The sequence below is a fragment of the Pteronotus mesoamericanus genome, unplaced genomic scaffold, assembly GCF_021234165.1.
Source record: "Pteronotus mesoamericanus isolate MK-2021 breed Mesoamerican mustached bat unplaced genomic scaffold, CSHL_Meso_final scaffold_651, whole genome shotgun sequence".
In the NCBI taxonomy this organism is placed as follows: Eukaryota; Metazoa; Chordata; class Mammalia; order Chiroptera; family Mormoopidae; genus Pteronotus; species Pteronotus mesoamericanus.
In genome coordinates, this window is record NW_026555325.1 from 27,883,321 (window position 1) to 27,897,912 (window position 14,592).

Consider the following 14,592-nt stretch of genomic DNA (forward strand, 5'->3'; position numbering starts at 1 on the left):
TTTCTTGCTCTTCCTCTTCTCCTTTTGCCATCCTTATGATTCGGATGTTGGAATGTTTAAAGTTGTCCCTGAGGTTCCTAAGCTTCTCCTCATTTTTTTGAACTCTTGTTTCTTCATTCTGTTCTGGTTGAATGTTTATCTCTTCCCTCTGCTCCCAATCATTGATTTGAGTCTGGTTTCCTTCCTTTTACTCTTGGTTCCCTGTATACTTTTCTTTATTTCACTTTGCACTGCCATCACTTTTTCCTTCATTTTGTGACCATACTCAACCACTTCTGTGAGCATCTTGATTTCCAGTGTTTTGAACTGTGCATCTGATAGGTTGGTTATCTCTTCATTGCTTAGTTCTATTTTTTGGAGCGGTGATCTGTTCTTTCACTTGAGCCATATTTCTTTGTCTGGGTGTATATGTTATGTTGGGAGGGGTGGATCCTCAGGTATTCACCAGGGCAAGGAAACCCAGGTTGTTGAGTTGTGATGCTGTATATGGGGGAGGGGTCTGAGAGGGAAAATGCCACTTGATTGGCTCTTGGCCAGCTTTCAGTCATTTCCCCTGCTATCCACAAGCAAATTGGGCCTTTCTGGTGCTGATTCCTGGGTGGGTAGGTTTATATACATTCTAGGATCCTGTGGGTCTCTCCAACAAACTCTCCTGTGAGGCTGGGAGTTTTTCCACTGCTGCATCCTCCACAGGTTTTTACAGCCAGAGGTTTTGAGGCTTTCTTTTCCTGTGCTGGAACCCTGGGTTGCACAGTCTGTCTTGACTCCGAGCTGTTCCTCCAGGTTTATCCACATGCAAATGTGGGACTGCCTGGACTGCCAGCTGCCACCTCACCTGCCTGGTCTTCCAGCTGCTGCCTTGCAGCACATCCTCTCTGCCCCAGCTGCCCGTCTCTGCCCCTCCTACCGGTCTGGATGAATGTTTCTTCTTTAACTCCTTGGTTGTCGTACTTCCATACAGTTTGACTTTCTGGCAGTTTTGGTTATTTTTTGTTTTTAAATTTGTTGCTGTCCTCCTTTTGGTTGTGTGAGGAGGCAAAGTATGTCTACTTATGATTCCACCTTGGTCAGAAGTCTGCTCTCCTTTCTTTTTTTCTCTTGCATGCATTGATAATATGGCTCAGCACTCGCCCTTAAGTGGATGATCTTTTAAATGAAGTCTCAATAGAAACATGGGCTGGGGTAGTGTAGATATTATGTGTAATTCTCTGTTAATATCTGGCCAATATATGATCCTCAGACTGTAAGGGATAGGGTAGAGATGAATTGAGCCAAGAATCATCTTATTAATTTGTTTTTATTTTGTGACAATTACCTACTTCTGTCCTCTAATCTTGAGAGTATTAAGGTTGACGTTGGAAGTATTAAGTGAAGTATAACAGAAGAGAGGATCACTATGACTAATGGGATTAGAAACCCCTAGTAAAAATGCTTATTCTTCATTTTCAAGGAGTTTCCACACACAGGAAAACATTCATTAGAGGTTTAATATCGTTGAATTTAAAAAATTGTTACAGATCCTAGAATTCATAAGTACGTATAACAAATAACAACTCTTGAATAAGACCTATTATATTCTCTTAAGAATACAGGGGTGGACAAAAGTAGATTTCCAATTGTGCGCCTGTGAAATGCAGTTAATAAAGCTATAATAATAATAATAATCTGCATGTCTTCTTCCATATGAATAACTGTAAACATACTTTTGGCCACCCTTGTATACAGTTTCCAATGCACAAATAGGGATATTTGTTTCAAAAGGGACAATACATAAGTTTAGTAAAATTAATTGAAATGGCAATGAAATTTGTCACAAACCTTCTACTGTATTTGTTAAAATGCTGGCTATACTCATTGCTCTTTGCCTTTGGGAAGGATCTTCTAGAAAGTCCATGGACACATGGAAAGAACTTGATCGTCTTTTTCTCATTTCAGTTTCAGTGGTTGTTCCCTGCAAAGAAAATGCTAACGTATTAAATATTTCATTTATGCAATATAAGTTAACCACTGTGACACATAGATTTCATGAAACACATGCATCATGCACTTTCATATTTAATTGGTAATGGCAGATATTGCTGACTTATTGTATTAGTAACCTGGCATGTCCAAACTGTCAATCACTTAGTCATACAGCAAAAATTGAGTTTTTTTAACTTTCTGATTTCATAATTTTATGAGACATGATGTAATTTAGGAATAGTTGATAATCTCTTGAGAGATGTGTTTAATAGTTACCTTTATTTTGGAACTAACAGTAAAAAACTAACAACTTGAAAAAGTCATATAAATGGTTGAGGCATTTTATTTTGAACAAGGTAGCCATTTATGTTTAAAAAAATACAAATGATTGTGACACATCCTACTTTCTGGGCACAAGAAATAGATAGTCACTGACAACACAAAATGTGTATTTAGTATTTATTTATTTATTTATGCTCACCTGAGGACATTTTCTAATTGCTTTTTTTTAGAGAGAGGAAGGGAGAAAGAGAAACATCAATGAGAAGGAGAGACACATTGATGCGAGAGAGAAGCATTGATTGGTTTCCTCCCGTAGGTGCCAGGACTGAAGACTGCATATGCTTGTGACCAGACCAGGGATGGAACCTACAATCTACATATGTGCCCTGACTGGGAATCCAACCCATAACCTTTCAGTTATGAGACAATGCCCCAACCAACTAAGACACACACACACACACACACACACACACACACACACACACACATTCGGGCCAGGGCCAAAATGTGTATTTAAACACACACACACACGCTGCATGGACAAAGTTTTATCCAGGGTACCAAGCAATAAGTCACTTAATTCTGACTTATTCATGCCTTATCATGCTGATATATTTCCAAGTGAGTTAACAGTCTAATAAGAGGTGCCATCTATTTAGAAATTCCTCATCCAGGTATATATCATGAACACATAACATACCTTTGGACACAGGCAATTTTTTACCTGTCTATATTAATAATTTATTTTTTTCTTTTCATTTAGATTAGTTTGGACAAGACCTATATCAGCATTTTTTAAGACTAGAAATTTTAAGAAAAAAATGAAGCTATATATTTAGGCACAGTGTTCTTGAAAAATCTTCTAAATTAAGGCAGGGCTATAGTGAAGAACATGTTGGAAAGATTTATTATACACCCTTTATATTTAAATATAGACATCATTCATTCACTTTTACACCAGGGCTGTAGAAGATGTCATGCTATCTAAGTTCAGCATGGGTATATAGCAAATCCTCCAACTGGAGACAGTAACTTATTATTGTGCCTAATTTATCCTTAGCATGTTTAATAAGTAAATGCATTCAGGTGTTATGCAAGAGAGGATTGAGGCTCTAAGATTTAGTTGGTTAGTCTATAAAGGTATTAGAAGATGCAGGTGCATTCACAGCTTGACCAACCAGGAATCATTCTCAGGGGGTTCCATTCTGTAGAAACACTGGCTGGTGCAGTAATAATGGGCCAGCCATGTCTGAACTATTTAAAACTTCCTTACATTGTCATCAGTAGCTGGCTTATCTATTATCACCTCTGGCAGAAGCTGTCCAACAGGCGATGTAGGAACCGAAGGTCCACCAACCAAGGAAACCACACCATTGCAATCCACAGTGCTGTGCATCTTCCCATTGGCTGGAAACACTGCCAGCATCCGGGACGACCTACTGGTCTGGCTTAGGTTACTGTTACGTCGCTCCCCATGTCGTCGTGGCACAAACAAGGAGTCTCTCCGGCTCTCATTATCCTCAAAGGTGCTGTGCTCATCATCGGCAAAGTCATTCTCTGACCCCACATCCTTTGCTCGCCCTCTAAAGCTGAAAAGGCTTGTTCTGCTATTTCGCCTTGGAGAAAATAGGGAGCCACGGATGCTCAACAAAGACTAAAAGTTCAAACCAAATAAAAAAATAAATAAAATCATATTAATATAGTCATTCAAAATGAGCTTTTATTTTGCAAGATTAAGTTGACGGAGATTTTAGCATTCATAACAGAGCATGATTCATTCCTTTTAATTAACATTTTTATTTTATGTGCATTCAGATTAAGTTAAGTTATTTTTATAGGAGAAGTTTTCTAGTCTTTGAGATTAATGAATGGGGAAATAGATTACAACATAAAGGTATATTGAAAAACAAAACCCTGAGCTACCATTTTTCAAATTCAAAAGGAAACATCCTTAGAACATTACTATGGACATTGTAAGCATCTGATCAACATCAACATCCTGACCATAATAAGGATACACTTATTGTCGCTGCTCTTTCAAAGAATTTCATAACTTCTTACAGATTGTTTTAGTCCATCTTCCTAAAATCACTTTAAATTAATTATAATTTCTTTTTCATCTGCAAGGCTCAGTGTTCTTAGAACTCAAAGATAAAATTTCTCAAATCAGAGCGTTGAGCTTTTCAATACAGTATACAATGACTAATATTTTCAGAAGCACACCAGATGGTTTATGAAGAAGTTGGCGGAGGGACGACATAAATTAAACACAAAGACATTACAGATCAGCTGAGGACCGGAAAGATTAAATGTCATTAATTACAAATACCAGCAGACAGTATGAGAATCCAGGTCTGAGTTTCAAGTCAGTGTTGTCTCAACTACACCAAGCTGTACGCTTACATATACGTGGAATGAAAATTTTCACGTAGCTATGCTCAGAAAGGATGGGTGTAAATGTGATAAACACAGCAGTCAATTCAGTTGATGAAAATTCATCAGTCTGATTTAATTCACCCCCTGTCTTCAGCATTCTGATTCCCCCCATGAATCAGGAGACTCAGTAGGGCCATACCTGATGTGGGGAGGAGTACCTCTTTTCATACGTCAAGCGATTCCCTTCAATGGAGAAGCGAAAGCCTTTCCTCCTGATGCTGTCTTCAGATTCAGATTTGTGGAATTCATCCTCATCTTTCTCTTCCCCACCAGACTGCTCTTTCTGTTTTCTTTTCTTTCTCCGATTTCTTCTTTCCTTAGCGCTCTTAGAACTCAACTTGGAGGCTTCGGATGAGCTGTCAGAGAGGCCGCCTGCTGCACTAGGTTCTCTGGAGTGCTCTGAGGCAGTGGCAGCAGCTGCCTGCTATGTTGGGGAGAAATGATCTCAGCATGGCACTAGAGAAGGCTTTATCTTAAAAAAAAAGTCTCAAGTATTTGCATGGCATTTAAAAATACACTTAGCTGACTCAAGATGATCTCACATAGAAAAAGCTCTGTAATTATTAGAGGAAATTATTTTTTCTTTTCACCTAATGAAGACTTTCAGAGTTAACTTGGTAATCTCTTTGCTAACATTTATTGTATTTGTATTATGCTCTACAGACTGCATATTCAAAAGGATCAATCAGGCATCAACAGGAACAGAAATTCATTGTACTTTTGGGAACTTGATTTACTCTAAAAATTGGTATTTACTTAGCACTGTCTTCTTTTCTTTGAAAAAGGAACTGGAACTTGGAGGAAAAGCTGATGAGTTACTTGAGGTCACATCCAAAGGTAGGAGGAATGAGGCAAAGAGCTGAGGTCCTCTCTCTCAGCTCTTTGAGACAGGGTTGTAAATATCCTTAAAATACTATTAATACAATTTATGGAAGGTGATAAAAATCCTTTCCTTAGCCCTACACAGTACTCTATCAGAAGGCTGGAGAAGGGAGTGTCAGTAGTTCTGCTAAGCAAGACAAGACATTCAGTTCCTCAATACTGCCCCTAGCTTCTTAAACTCAGCATTTGTTCATTCTGGTCACCTGAGGGAACAACCTATGCCTTTCAATTGCAGCTTGTACTGGTACTAAGTTGGCCAATTTATTATTATTATTATTAATTAATTATTATTATTATCTCCAGAATACCTTCAATACAGATTCCTCCAAAATAAATTAATATTACCCAATCAACTTGGGTAAAGACAATGAGCTTGTATGCTAAACTAAAGAGTGAGGAAAGATGGAAGTGATAGGAAAGTCACTTTTTTGAACTATGAATACTGACACCTCATTGTAAAACAAGTAGTCCTTAGGTTATCTGATCTTTACAAAATTGATATCTTTCATATGCTTATTGGATATTGCTATATCAGAGAGCATTGTGTTATTTGGTGAGTGCCTTATTTATGTAAGAAAGTCAATTAAGAACTACATTAAAAACCAATATAATTTGGTTACAGAAAGGAATGGACTATTTTCTAATAGCCAGGTGAAGTGTTTTTATATAATAATCAATAAATTTTTTAGGAAAATAATTTCTAAGCATTTTCTCCTAATGTCAGTATACTTATTCAGTAAGTGTTTCTCACTTAAGAAAACCCAAAAATCACATTTTGCCTTTTATCCTAAGAATCTTCAGATGATTAAAATAGCATGAGCGAGTTCTGCTGTGGTCAATATTTTAAACATCTTAGAATAAGGAGAGAAACTATCTATATAGATGATCAAAATGCATAAATCTTTACTAATCTCTTATACTACCAGCTTCTCTTGAGTACAACCAAATTGTCTCTCACTTTCTCTCCAGTATTTTTGTAACAACCATAACAATATAAAATATAGAGTACCATGAGACAGGATATACTTCATTTGGTGAATTTACCTGAGCTGCCTCCTGTTGCTTTTTAAGCTGTTCAAGCATCTGCTGAAATTCAGCTTCTTTCTGCTCTGCCTCTTCCAAGGTGGCCTGATTCTGCTCCTCGTAGGCCATGGCCACCACAGCCAGGATCAAGTTTATCAGGTAGAATGAGCCCAAGAAAATGACCAGCACAAAAAATATCATGTATGTTTTTCCAGCAGCACGTAAAGTCTAGAAACAACAACATCAGCATTATTTTTTCAGTATTATTGATTGAATAATGGTAGCTTCAACTTTTAACTTGAGTGTTTTATAGGACTCTGATATAAACAATAATTGTGATGGTTACACTGTTCCTACCTCTTTGTCAGTTTTTAAGCCTCATCCCCTGCTCCCCTAACTCATACATTCACATTCTGATTTCTAGAAGGGAATTCTTAGAATTACCAAGGATAAAACAGAGATGAATAAAATACCATGGAGATGTTCATCAAAGAGCTGAGTATGCCATGAAAGTCAATGAAGAAACCAAAGTCATCTTTCTACATCTGATTATTATTTTTATCACCTGCTCCCTGATGGATAAAACTTGAGGAGGTAGATGGGGCTGAGGGGAGGGTGTGGCATCTGTTTGGGAAGATTTCTGTCTGGGAAGAGTGGTTAGTAAGTTTTGACCCAAGGGAACATGAGAGAGAATCACAGTCCCCAGCATCACTATGCTTAATGCATGTTATAATCAATAGGAATTACAAACTCAATCTCCTGATTTCAAGTTGTGCTCTTTGCACTATATCATGCTGTGGTTTGAATTTCACAACTAACTTGGTTTTCTCATATACTTCTAGTTAAATGCAGTATGTGTCTCCTCAGGTTCTCACCAGCTGGTAAAGGTTTTCCCAGAAGTCCTGAGTCATTAGTCGAAACAGGGACAAAAAAGCCCAACTGAAAGTGTCAAAGCTTGTGTAGCCATAATTGGGATTTCTACCAGCTTTCACACACACATATCCTTCTGGACACTGTCTGTAAATAGGAGAAAAGAAAGTTTACAAGAAATTCTGCTTTTTTAATCTGGTAGCATGCCATATTTATTGTCTGTTTCAAGGAGTAGAAGTATGAGAAATAAGTAACTAATACTTTTCTCAACTCTTGACTTAATTTTACTATCCACTTGATGTCATCATTAAAATAATGCATAGACTTCATAATAATATTTTACAAAATTATTTTCTGCTGATAACTAGCATTTTATTATATATCTCGTTCATTGTCCCTATGATAGAGCCTCCATAGTTGGTTCCTAGCTCATATACACTCATCTAGAAAAAGAAACATGAAAGCTAAACTATTACTTCTTGTTTTATAAAACATAAGTGCTTGTCTAATACTTAAATAAATCTCACCTTATAAGTAGCTATAATTATAGCAAGTTAGTATAAAGTTAGTTGGCTGTTATCTGTCAGTTTCTACAACAAATGTGAAAAAGTATTTCACGCACACACACACATACAGGAACACACACAAAGTATTGGCTTACCCTGCATCAGAGCTATTTCCACATAGTAATGCATCTAAAAAACCCTCCAGAAAATAATGATATCCTGTTTAGAAAAAAGAGTCATAGGATGAACATTTCAGGCGCTACATTTTTAGAGTTCAATGAGTAATTTTAAGTACATTATATAATTCAAAGACACGGGTATTTGCCCCTTTCCCCTCCAAATACTAGATATTACATTAAGGGGATTAAATACTTCATATAACAAAGCACTTTTTTCTTTGTAAATGGAGAAGTAGTGATAACTATAGGAATTAACATAATATTTAAAAGGTATCAGTGTTTTTCCACCACCCTCATAAAAAATAAGAATTGCATATTATAAAAATAAGTAAGAATACCCTTGTCTTTTCAAAACAGCCACATATTTTAAAATAAAGGGATCATATCTTTTCTGGCCTCCTATACTTTTAAACACAATTTATAAATGTTTAATAATTAATTATAATTTACATTCTACTGTCTTCCAGAATACATCATAGGTGGCTTTTAGTAAAGGATACATAAGTCATGTCAACTACTAAAACAGTTGAAATAAAAAATAATCTTAAGTACTAAAGCTTAAATAATTACTACAGGTGAATACTACATTATCTCAAAGTTTTCTGTTTCTGTCAAATTCCTTAGATTCTTTCAATATCCAGCTGAAGTGTCATTTCTGTGAATTACTTCTTGACATTCTCTACTCCCTTCCCACTAAAGACTGGCAAAATTGAGAACTCCCACTGTGTTACCAATAACATGTACATACTTCCATTATTATTATACTCATTGTCCTACAGTGTGATTATTTCTTTACAAATACTGTTTCTCCTGGAAAGGAAGCCAAATGGTTAATTACTTCCATAATATCGTGTTTGGAACATAGTTTTCTTTCAATAAAGGTTACTGAAGAATAAGTAAAGGGATAACAAGAATAGAAACATGTGAAATTAAATAATCATTTTGAAAGAGAAATTTTTAAGAATAAAAAGCTTAGATTTTCTAAGAAGAAATATTTTCTAGATGCTAAACCTTCAGATAAATTTACCCTCTGCATAGTTCTGTAAGGGATACAAAACATAATGGAAAATATAATTTTTACTTCTAATGTCATTACATCTTTGAACATAGGGAAATTCAGAAAGAATTTCTTAACTTTTAATAAAAATTAAACAAAGTGAAAGTAATGTTGTTTCTGGATAAATTTTTGACATCAGGTACTTATAAGTGAAGATTTATCAATTAAATTCAATGATCTATAAACTTAATCTGAAGAAAATATAACTTTCAAACATGATTATCTTTAATTTTAATAAATTTAATTTTCTAGTATTTTCAAAGACAAACTACTTTGTTTATATTTGCATCTAGTTTAAAATAAACTTTTTCAACAAATGCAGTATTAGTAGGGAGCAGATTTTACAGCTGAAAATGACCTCAGGTATCTTTGACTTTGAACATTAAAAAAATGGCATCCAACTAATTTTCACTAGAGAGAATAAACCCTAAATGACATCTGCATAGTCAGTTCCTTGATATTAGATTTTAAAAAAATAAACTCATGACAGAGAGTTAATGAGAGCAGTGGACCTGGTGACATATAAAGTGAATAAGGGACACTCCATGGACTGCTTTGATGTTTTTTTTTCTTAATAAAAGTATTTTTCTTAATCTAGAGATTTATAACTGTTTGCAAATTATTTGTTGGCATATCACTAATATCGTGGTGGAGTTCATCTGTAGCTACCAAGGTATTTTCCAAGTCTGCAAGTATAAAAAGATACTGATTGTTTTTTTATCGTATTTTCATTACTTTAAGAATTATCAAACCATTAATCTTTTCTGATTAGTTCTACTTGGTCCACACAACCAGTCACTAAGGTTTTCATTCTTTGATTTTTTTCTCATAAATATTGGTCATCACCTTAACATAATAAAGATATAGCTAAATTTAAGTACATCTAAAGTCTAAATTTTATGTATTTGATGTTTTTCTCTAAAAGGATATTCTTGTTCTCCATGAATCATATTCTAACTCTCTCTGCTTTTGAAATGTTGCTACTGGCAGATACTAAAATTAAATAAAAGATAAAATTTTATTTTCTTGTCATTTTCAAAAGAGAAAGAATATTAGGCCAATTATTTTTCCATCCTTCTAGAGTAGATTATTTAAACATTTGACTATTTTTTCTATACTCTTAAAATAAAAATAAACTGATTCCCATTATTTCTACTCAAGGTAGTACTATTCTTATTCTACAAATATAAAAATAATGTTTACTTTTAGATCTCACTTGATTTCCATAAATGACAATAAAAATAACCTATTAAATTATAAGCACTCTGAAGCCATGTGTCATCACTATTATTTTCCCAGCATCCTGTACAGTTTCTAGTATAAAAAAGGCATTTTGTAATTCATGTTTAATGGGTTACATTTGTATAGTACTTTAGAGTTCAAAAAGGGCTTTAGAAATTTTTATGTTATTTGACTGTTTCCATCAGCAGCCAAAGGTCCTAGGAAAATTTTTTTCTAGCTGAATTCTTCAGCCTCCCACATGATGATACAACAGGAAAACACCATTTAGGAATCAAAATTAGAATAGTTATTAATAAAATAATTAAATGTGCAAACTATTGACATGGTGATTAAGAGATTAAAAACTGTTATGCAATCATTTAAAAAATTCCATGTCTAAATGGAGGGCAGAGCAACAATGAAAAATTAAATCTACACAATAGTAATTCTTACTTGAATCTTGAATATATGATTTCCAATCAAACTCAATGACAGTTTCATTTATAAGTGTGCCATTGTAATTCATAGTTATATTCTTCTCTATACTATGCTCCTCCAGAGAAGCATTGGTGGGAGGCCATTGTATGCACTTATTCCGCAGGTTTCCCATGAAGAGCTGCAGCCCGATCAGCGCAAACACACTCAGACAGAACACAGTCAGGATCATGACATCTGAGAGCTTCTTCACCGACTGGATCAGGGCTCCCACGATGGTCTTCAGGCCTGAAAGAAAGAAAGAAGGCCATTACTATGAAGAGTTAGAAGGTCTGCAATAACAAAAGCCTCACACAATTTTCTTGAAAACATATATTCCATGCTTAAGTCTGAAAATGAATTCAATGTCAGTGAAAGAGCAGCCCTTCGTGGTAGGTTGAAGTGCTTATGGAGAGAGCCTCCAGAAATGTAATGATCTAAACAATGAAATGAAGATCCATATCCCAATATGTTGGCGAGAAAGTAATGGGAGATTCATGGTCTTCATGAAGCCTATTTTAAGGGAAGGCTCTTGTATTTCTCTTTTTGCTAATGAACCTTGGCCCGTTATTCATTAGAGTCAGTTTCATAACAAATCACTTGAATAAGTATTTTTTAATTCCTACTTATAAGAAAGAAAGACTTTTACATAGTGTGGGATAGTTTGGAATATAATTATACTTCATATAATAAATTTTTCATGCAGAGTCATGCTAGTCTTTATTATCTTATTCCCTTGTCTTTTAGAGCAATATTAAAATTACATTGCATAGACATAGTCATCAATGACTATAATAAATTAGAAATTACAGACTGGTACACTCAGTAGGGACCAGGCCCTGACTGGGTGCTTCAGTTGGTTAGAGCATTGTCCTGATATGCCAAGGTTGTGGGTTTGATTCCTGGTCAGGTCACATACAAGAAGCAACCAAAGATTATATAAATAAGTAGGACAACAAATTGATGTCTGTCTGTCTCTCTCTCTCTCTGCCCTGCTTCCCCCCAACCCTTTCTTTCTCTTTTTCTCTTGAATAAATTTAAATAAATAAATAAATAAATAAATTAGGGACCAATTCCTTACAATTGATATAGAAGAAAAAAATGACTTCTCTACGTGCAAATCACACAGACTATATTATTACAATGTCTCATGCAAGAAATTGTTAAACCCCAAGGCTGATGAAAAATGTGTGAAATTGGGACATACTATGATGTCTCAATAATAAGAATCATTTTCTTTGAAACATCTGATTTTGATTGTTATGATTTTGATTATTATGGTTGTGATATTCTGTGATGTTGACTATCAAGCAGAGAAGCTGTTGCTGAAAAACATATGATGGGTTCTAACCCAGCTCTCACCTGGAATGACTGAAATTGTTTTCAGGGCTCGGAGAACTCTGAATGTTCTCAATGCTGAGACATTGCCCAGGTCCACAAACTCTGTCACATATCTGTAATAGGGAGTTCACACACAAACACAATACAAAGATACAAAGAAAGAAAGGATACAAAAAAAGAGCTGTAGATACAAGGAGCCTTATGTTTTACACTAATCACTTCTTACCTGGAATTACAGAAATAGTTTTCAAAGCTCTCAAGACTCTGAAAGTTCGAAGAGCTGAAAAATTGCCTAGGCTTACAAATTCTGTTACAAACCTGTAGAATTAAATCAGAGTTATTCAAGATTTAAGCAGGATTTTATATATTTGCTTGGGTCTTTTATAAAGACCTTCTTGGTGGTTTTAAATGATAATTTTGTAAGTACCAATTTAAAAATTAGAGTCTATTGCTATGGTTTTCCTTACATAATTTAATGCCATTAACTAGATGCAAACTTCATGTAGTACATAATCCTGTTGCCATTATGGAAAGACATACAATCAACATCACATGTAATTTAGGAGAATTAAGTAAAAAAGGAAAGAGACCTTGGCTAGAGTTTTAAGGTTTCAGTTAGAAAAAAATGCATAAAATCATCCAAGAGAAATTTAGCCATGGAAAGTCAGATTGCTGGACTATCTGTACATGATGAAGTTTTCCTAATGTAACTCTTAAGTCAAAGTTAGGCAAATTAAGGACAATATTTTATGGGGGCACAATAATGCCCCTGGCGTTACTGCTATTTTATTCTAAAAAAAAAAAGTAGTCTCAATATGCCTTCTTTTCAACTGTGGCTAGAGGGAATGGTGAAGAATTGGCTTTCATGACTAGATAAGGAATTAAGAAGAGAAAGGCAACATTTGGAGTCCTGAGTGTATCAGCCCCGCTTCTCCTCCTGTCCTGTTAGAGGCTAAAAGGAGCTCCTGAAAGAATGATGAGGGCAAGTGGTGTAGGTCCCCTTTCCTCCACACTCAACTTTCACCCACTCCTGAATGACCTTCTATCACTTTTCTGAGTTTCTTCTTCCTTGGGGAAGTTCATCACTAGAAAAAAAGAAGGCAGGGGGGACAGGGATGCAGATATTGTGCCCCTACTGAGTGTATCTGGAAGGGAGGTAAGAATAAGAAGATTTATGTCTATGTTGAGGGAGAAAAAAGAGAAGATGACAATTATAAAAGGAATGAAGAGAGAAAAGTAATCATTTTAGAAATAGGAAGTGACAGAGAATATGCCTGTTTATAAGTTTTAAAATTAATTGCTGATGAAATAAACATGTAATGTATTAGTACATGTAATGTACTAATGTATTACATGTAAATGTAATTATTTTTCCTATTAATCTGATGTGTCAGAATCAACTTGCCAGCAGATTTTTTTTGTTATTATTATTCTATCAAACTAATAAAAGAAGGTGGAAAGAGTATATACGTTGGATAAGATCAATGAAAATTTGTGCAGCAGCAGAGCTCTTTGTGCCTGCAGTTTTCAAAAGCCATTTTCAAAGATGTATTATGAATACACTTTTGATTTCATATTAGTCTGTGTGTGTTGAAAAAGCAGCATGTATGAAGTTTGCTGACAGATGTTTGTTACATGTGAAAATTAATTTCAACCACTGCAAAGACTTTGTGCCAAAGTAAAATGCCACTTTGACCTCTACTGTACTAAATTAAAATCCTAAACTTAAATATATAAACCACACTAAAATATTCTACAGTTAAAGCAAGCTTATTCTTTCAAAGCATACGCACACACAGAAAGCGAAAAGAAACTCCTTTGAAGTTTCAAAAAAGGCACTTACGCAAACGTGATGACAGTGAAGTCGAGCCAGTTCCATGGGTCCCGAAGGAAAGTAAAGTCTTCTAAACAGAAGCCCCTTGCAATAATTTTTATAAGTGATTCAAAAGTATATATTCCTGTGAAGGTGTACCTGGAGACAGTATCCAACAAGAATTGATAAAGCAATAATTTCCTTTCATAACATACCAATTTCTTATCATTCTGTTGGTAGAATAGATGAATATTATAAAGTGAATCTAAGTGGGTTGATGTTATTTTCATGGAAATAAAACATAGCCCTAAATCTTAGTTCAACTCTTTACCACATGAGAGTGTCCTGATTGCAGAGTGAGAAATCAATGCTGTATGCTGTCTAGGAGGCTGCTGTCTGAGGTGTCTTAGTGTTGACATAAATTAATAAAGTCTCCTGAGAATTATCTAATACATTCATGTGATGGAGTGGCCAATCTATAATATTGCAGAGGCATAAAACAATTTTCCCTCAGAAAGTAAAATACTCAATTTCAATCATGTTTTA

General features: G+C 35.0%; 1 protein-coding gene across 5 annotated transcripts in view; it reads right to left on the bottom strand.

Moving 5' to 3' along the window:
* LOC129061725 (sodium channel protein type 1 subunit alpha) overlaps nucleotides 1-14,592 on the bottom strand; it is a 101,829-nt gene that overhangs the window by 37,425 nt on the left and 49,812 nt on the right. For 2 of the 5 annotated variants that reach the window (XM_054562471.1, XM_054562467.1), the window contains 9 exons: nucleotides 14,077-14,205; nucleotides 12,255-12,346; nucleotides 10,872-11,141; nucleotides 8,117-8,180; nucleotides 7,461-7,602; nucleotides 6,607-6,813; nucleotides 4,820-5,104; nucleotides 3,518-3,898; nucleotides 1,819-1,951 (listed from right to left, as the gene is read on the bottom strand). In XM_054562471.1, coding sequence (XP_054418446.1) covers nucleotides 1,819-1,951; nucleotides 3,518-3,898; nucleotides 4,820-5,104; nucleotides 6,607-6,813; nucleotides 7,461-7,602; nucleotides 8,117-8,180; nucleotides 10,872-11,141; nucleotides 12,255-12,346; nucleotides 14,077-14,205 — 1,703 coding nt within the window. The remainder of the gene's footprint in view (nucleotides 1-1,818; nucleotides 1,952-3,517; nucleotides 3,899-4,819; nucleotides 5,105-6,606; nucleotides 6,814-7,460; nucleotides 7,603-8,116; nucleotides 8,181-10,871; nucleotides 11,142-12,254; nucleotides 12,347-14,076; nucleotides 14,206-14,592) is intronic. The other 3 variants (XM_054562470.1, XM_054562468.1, XM_054562469.1) reach the window with 3 other exon arrangements.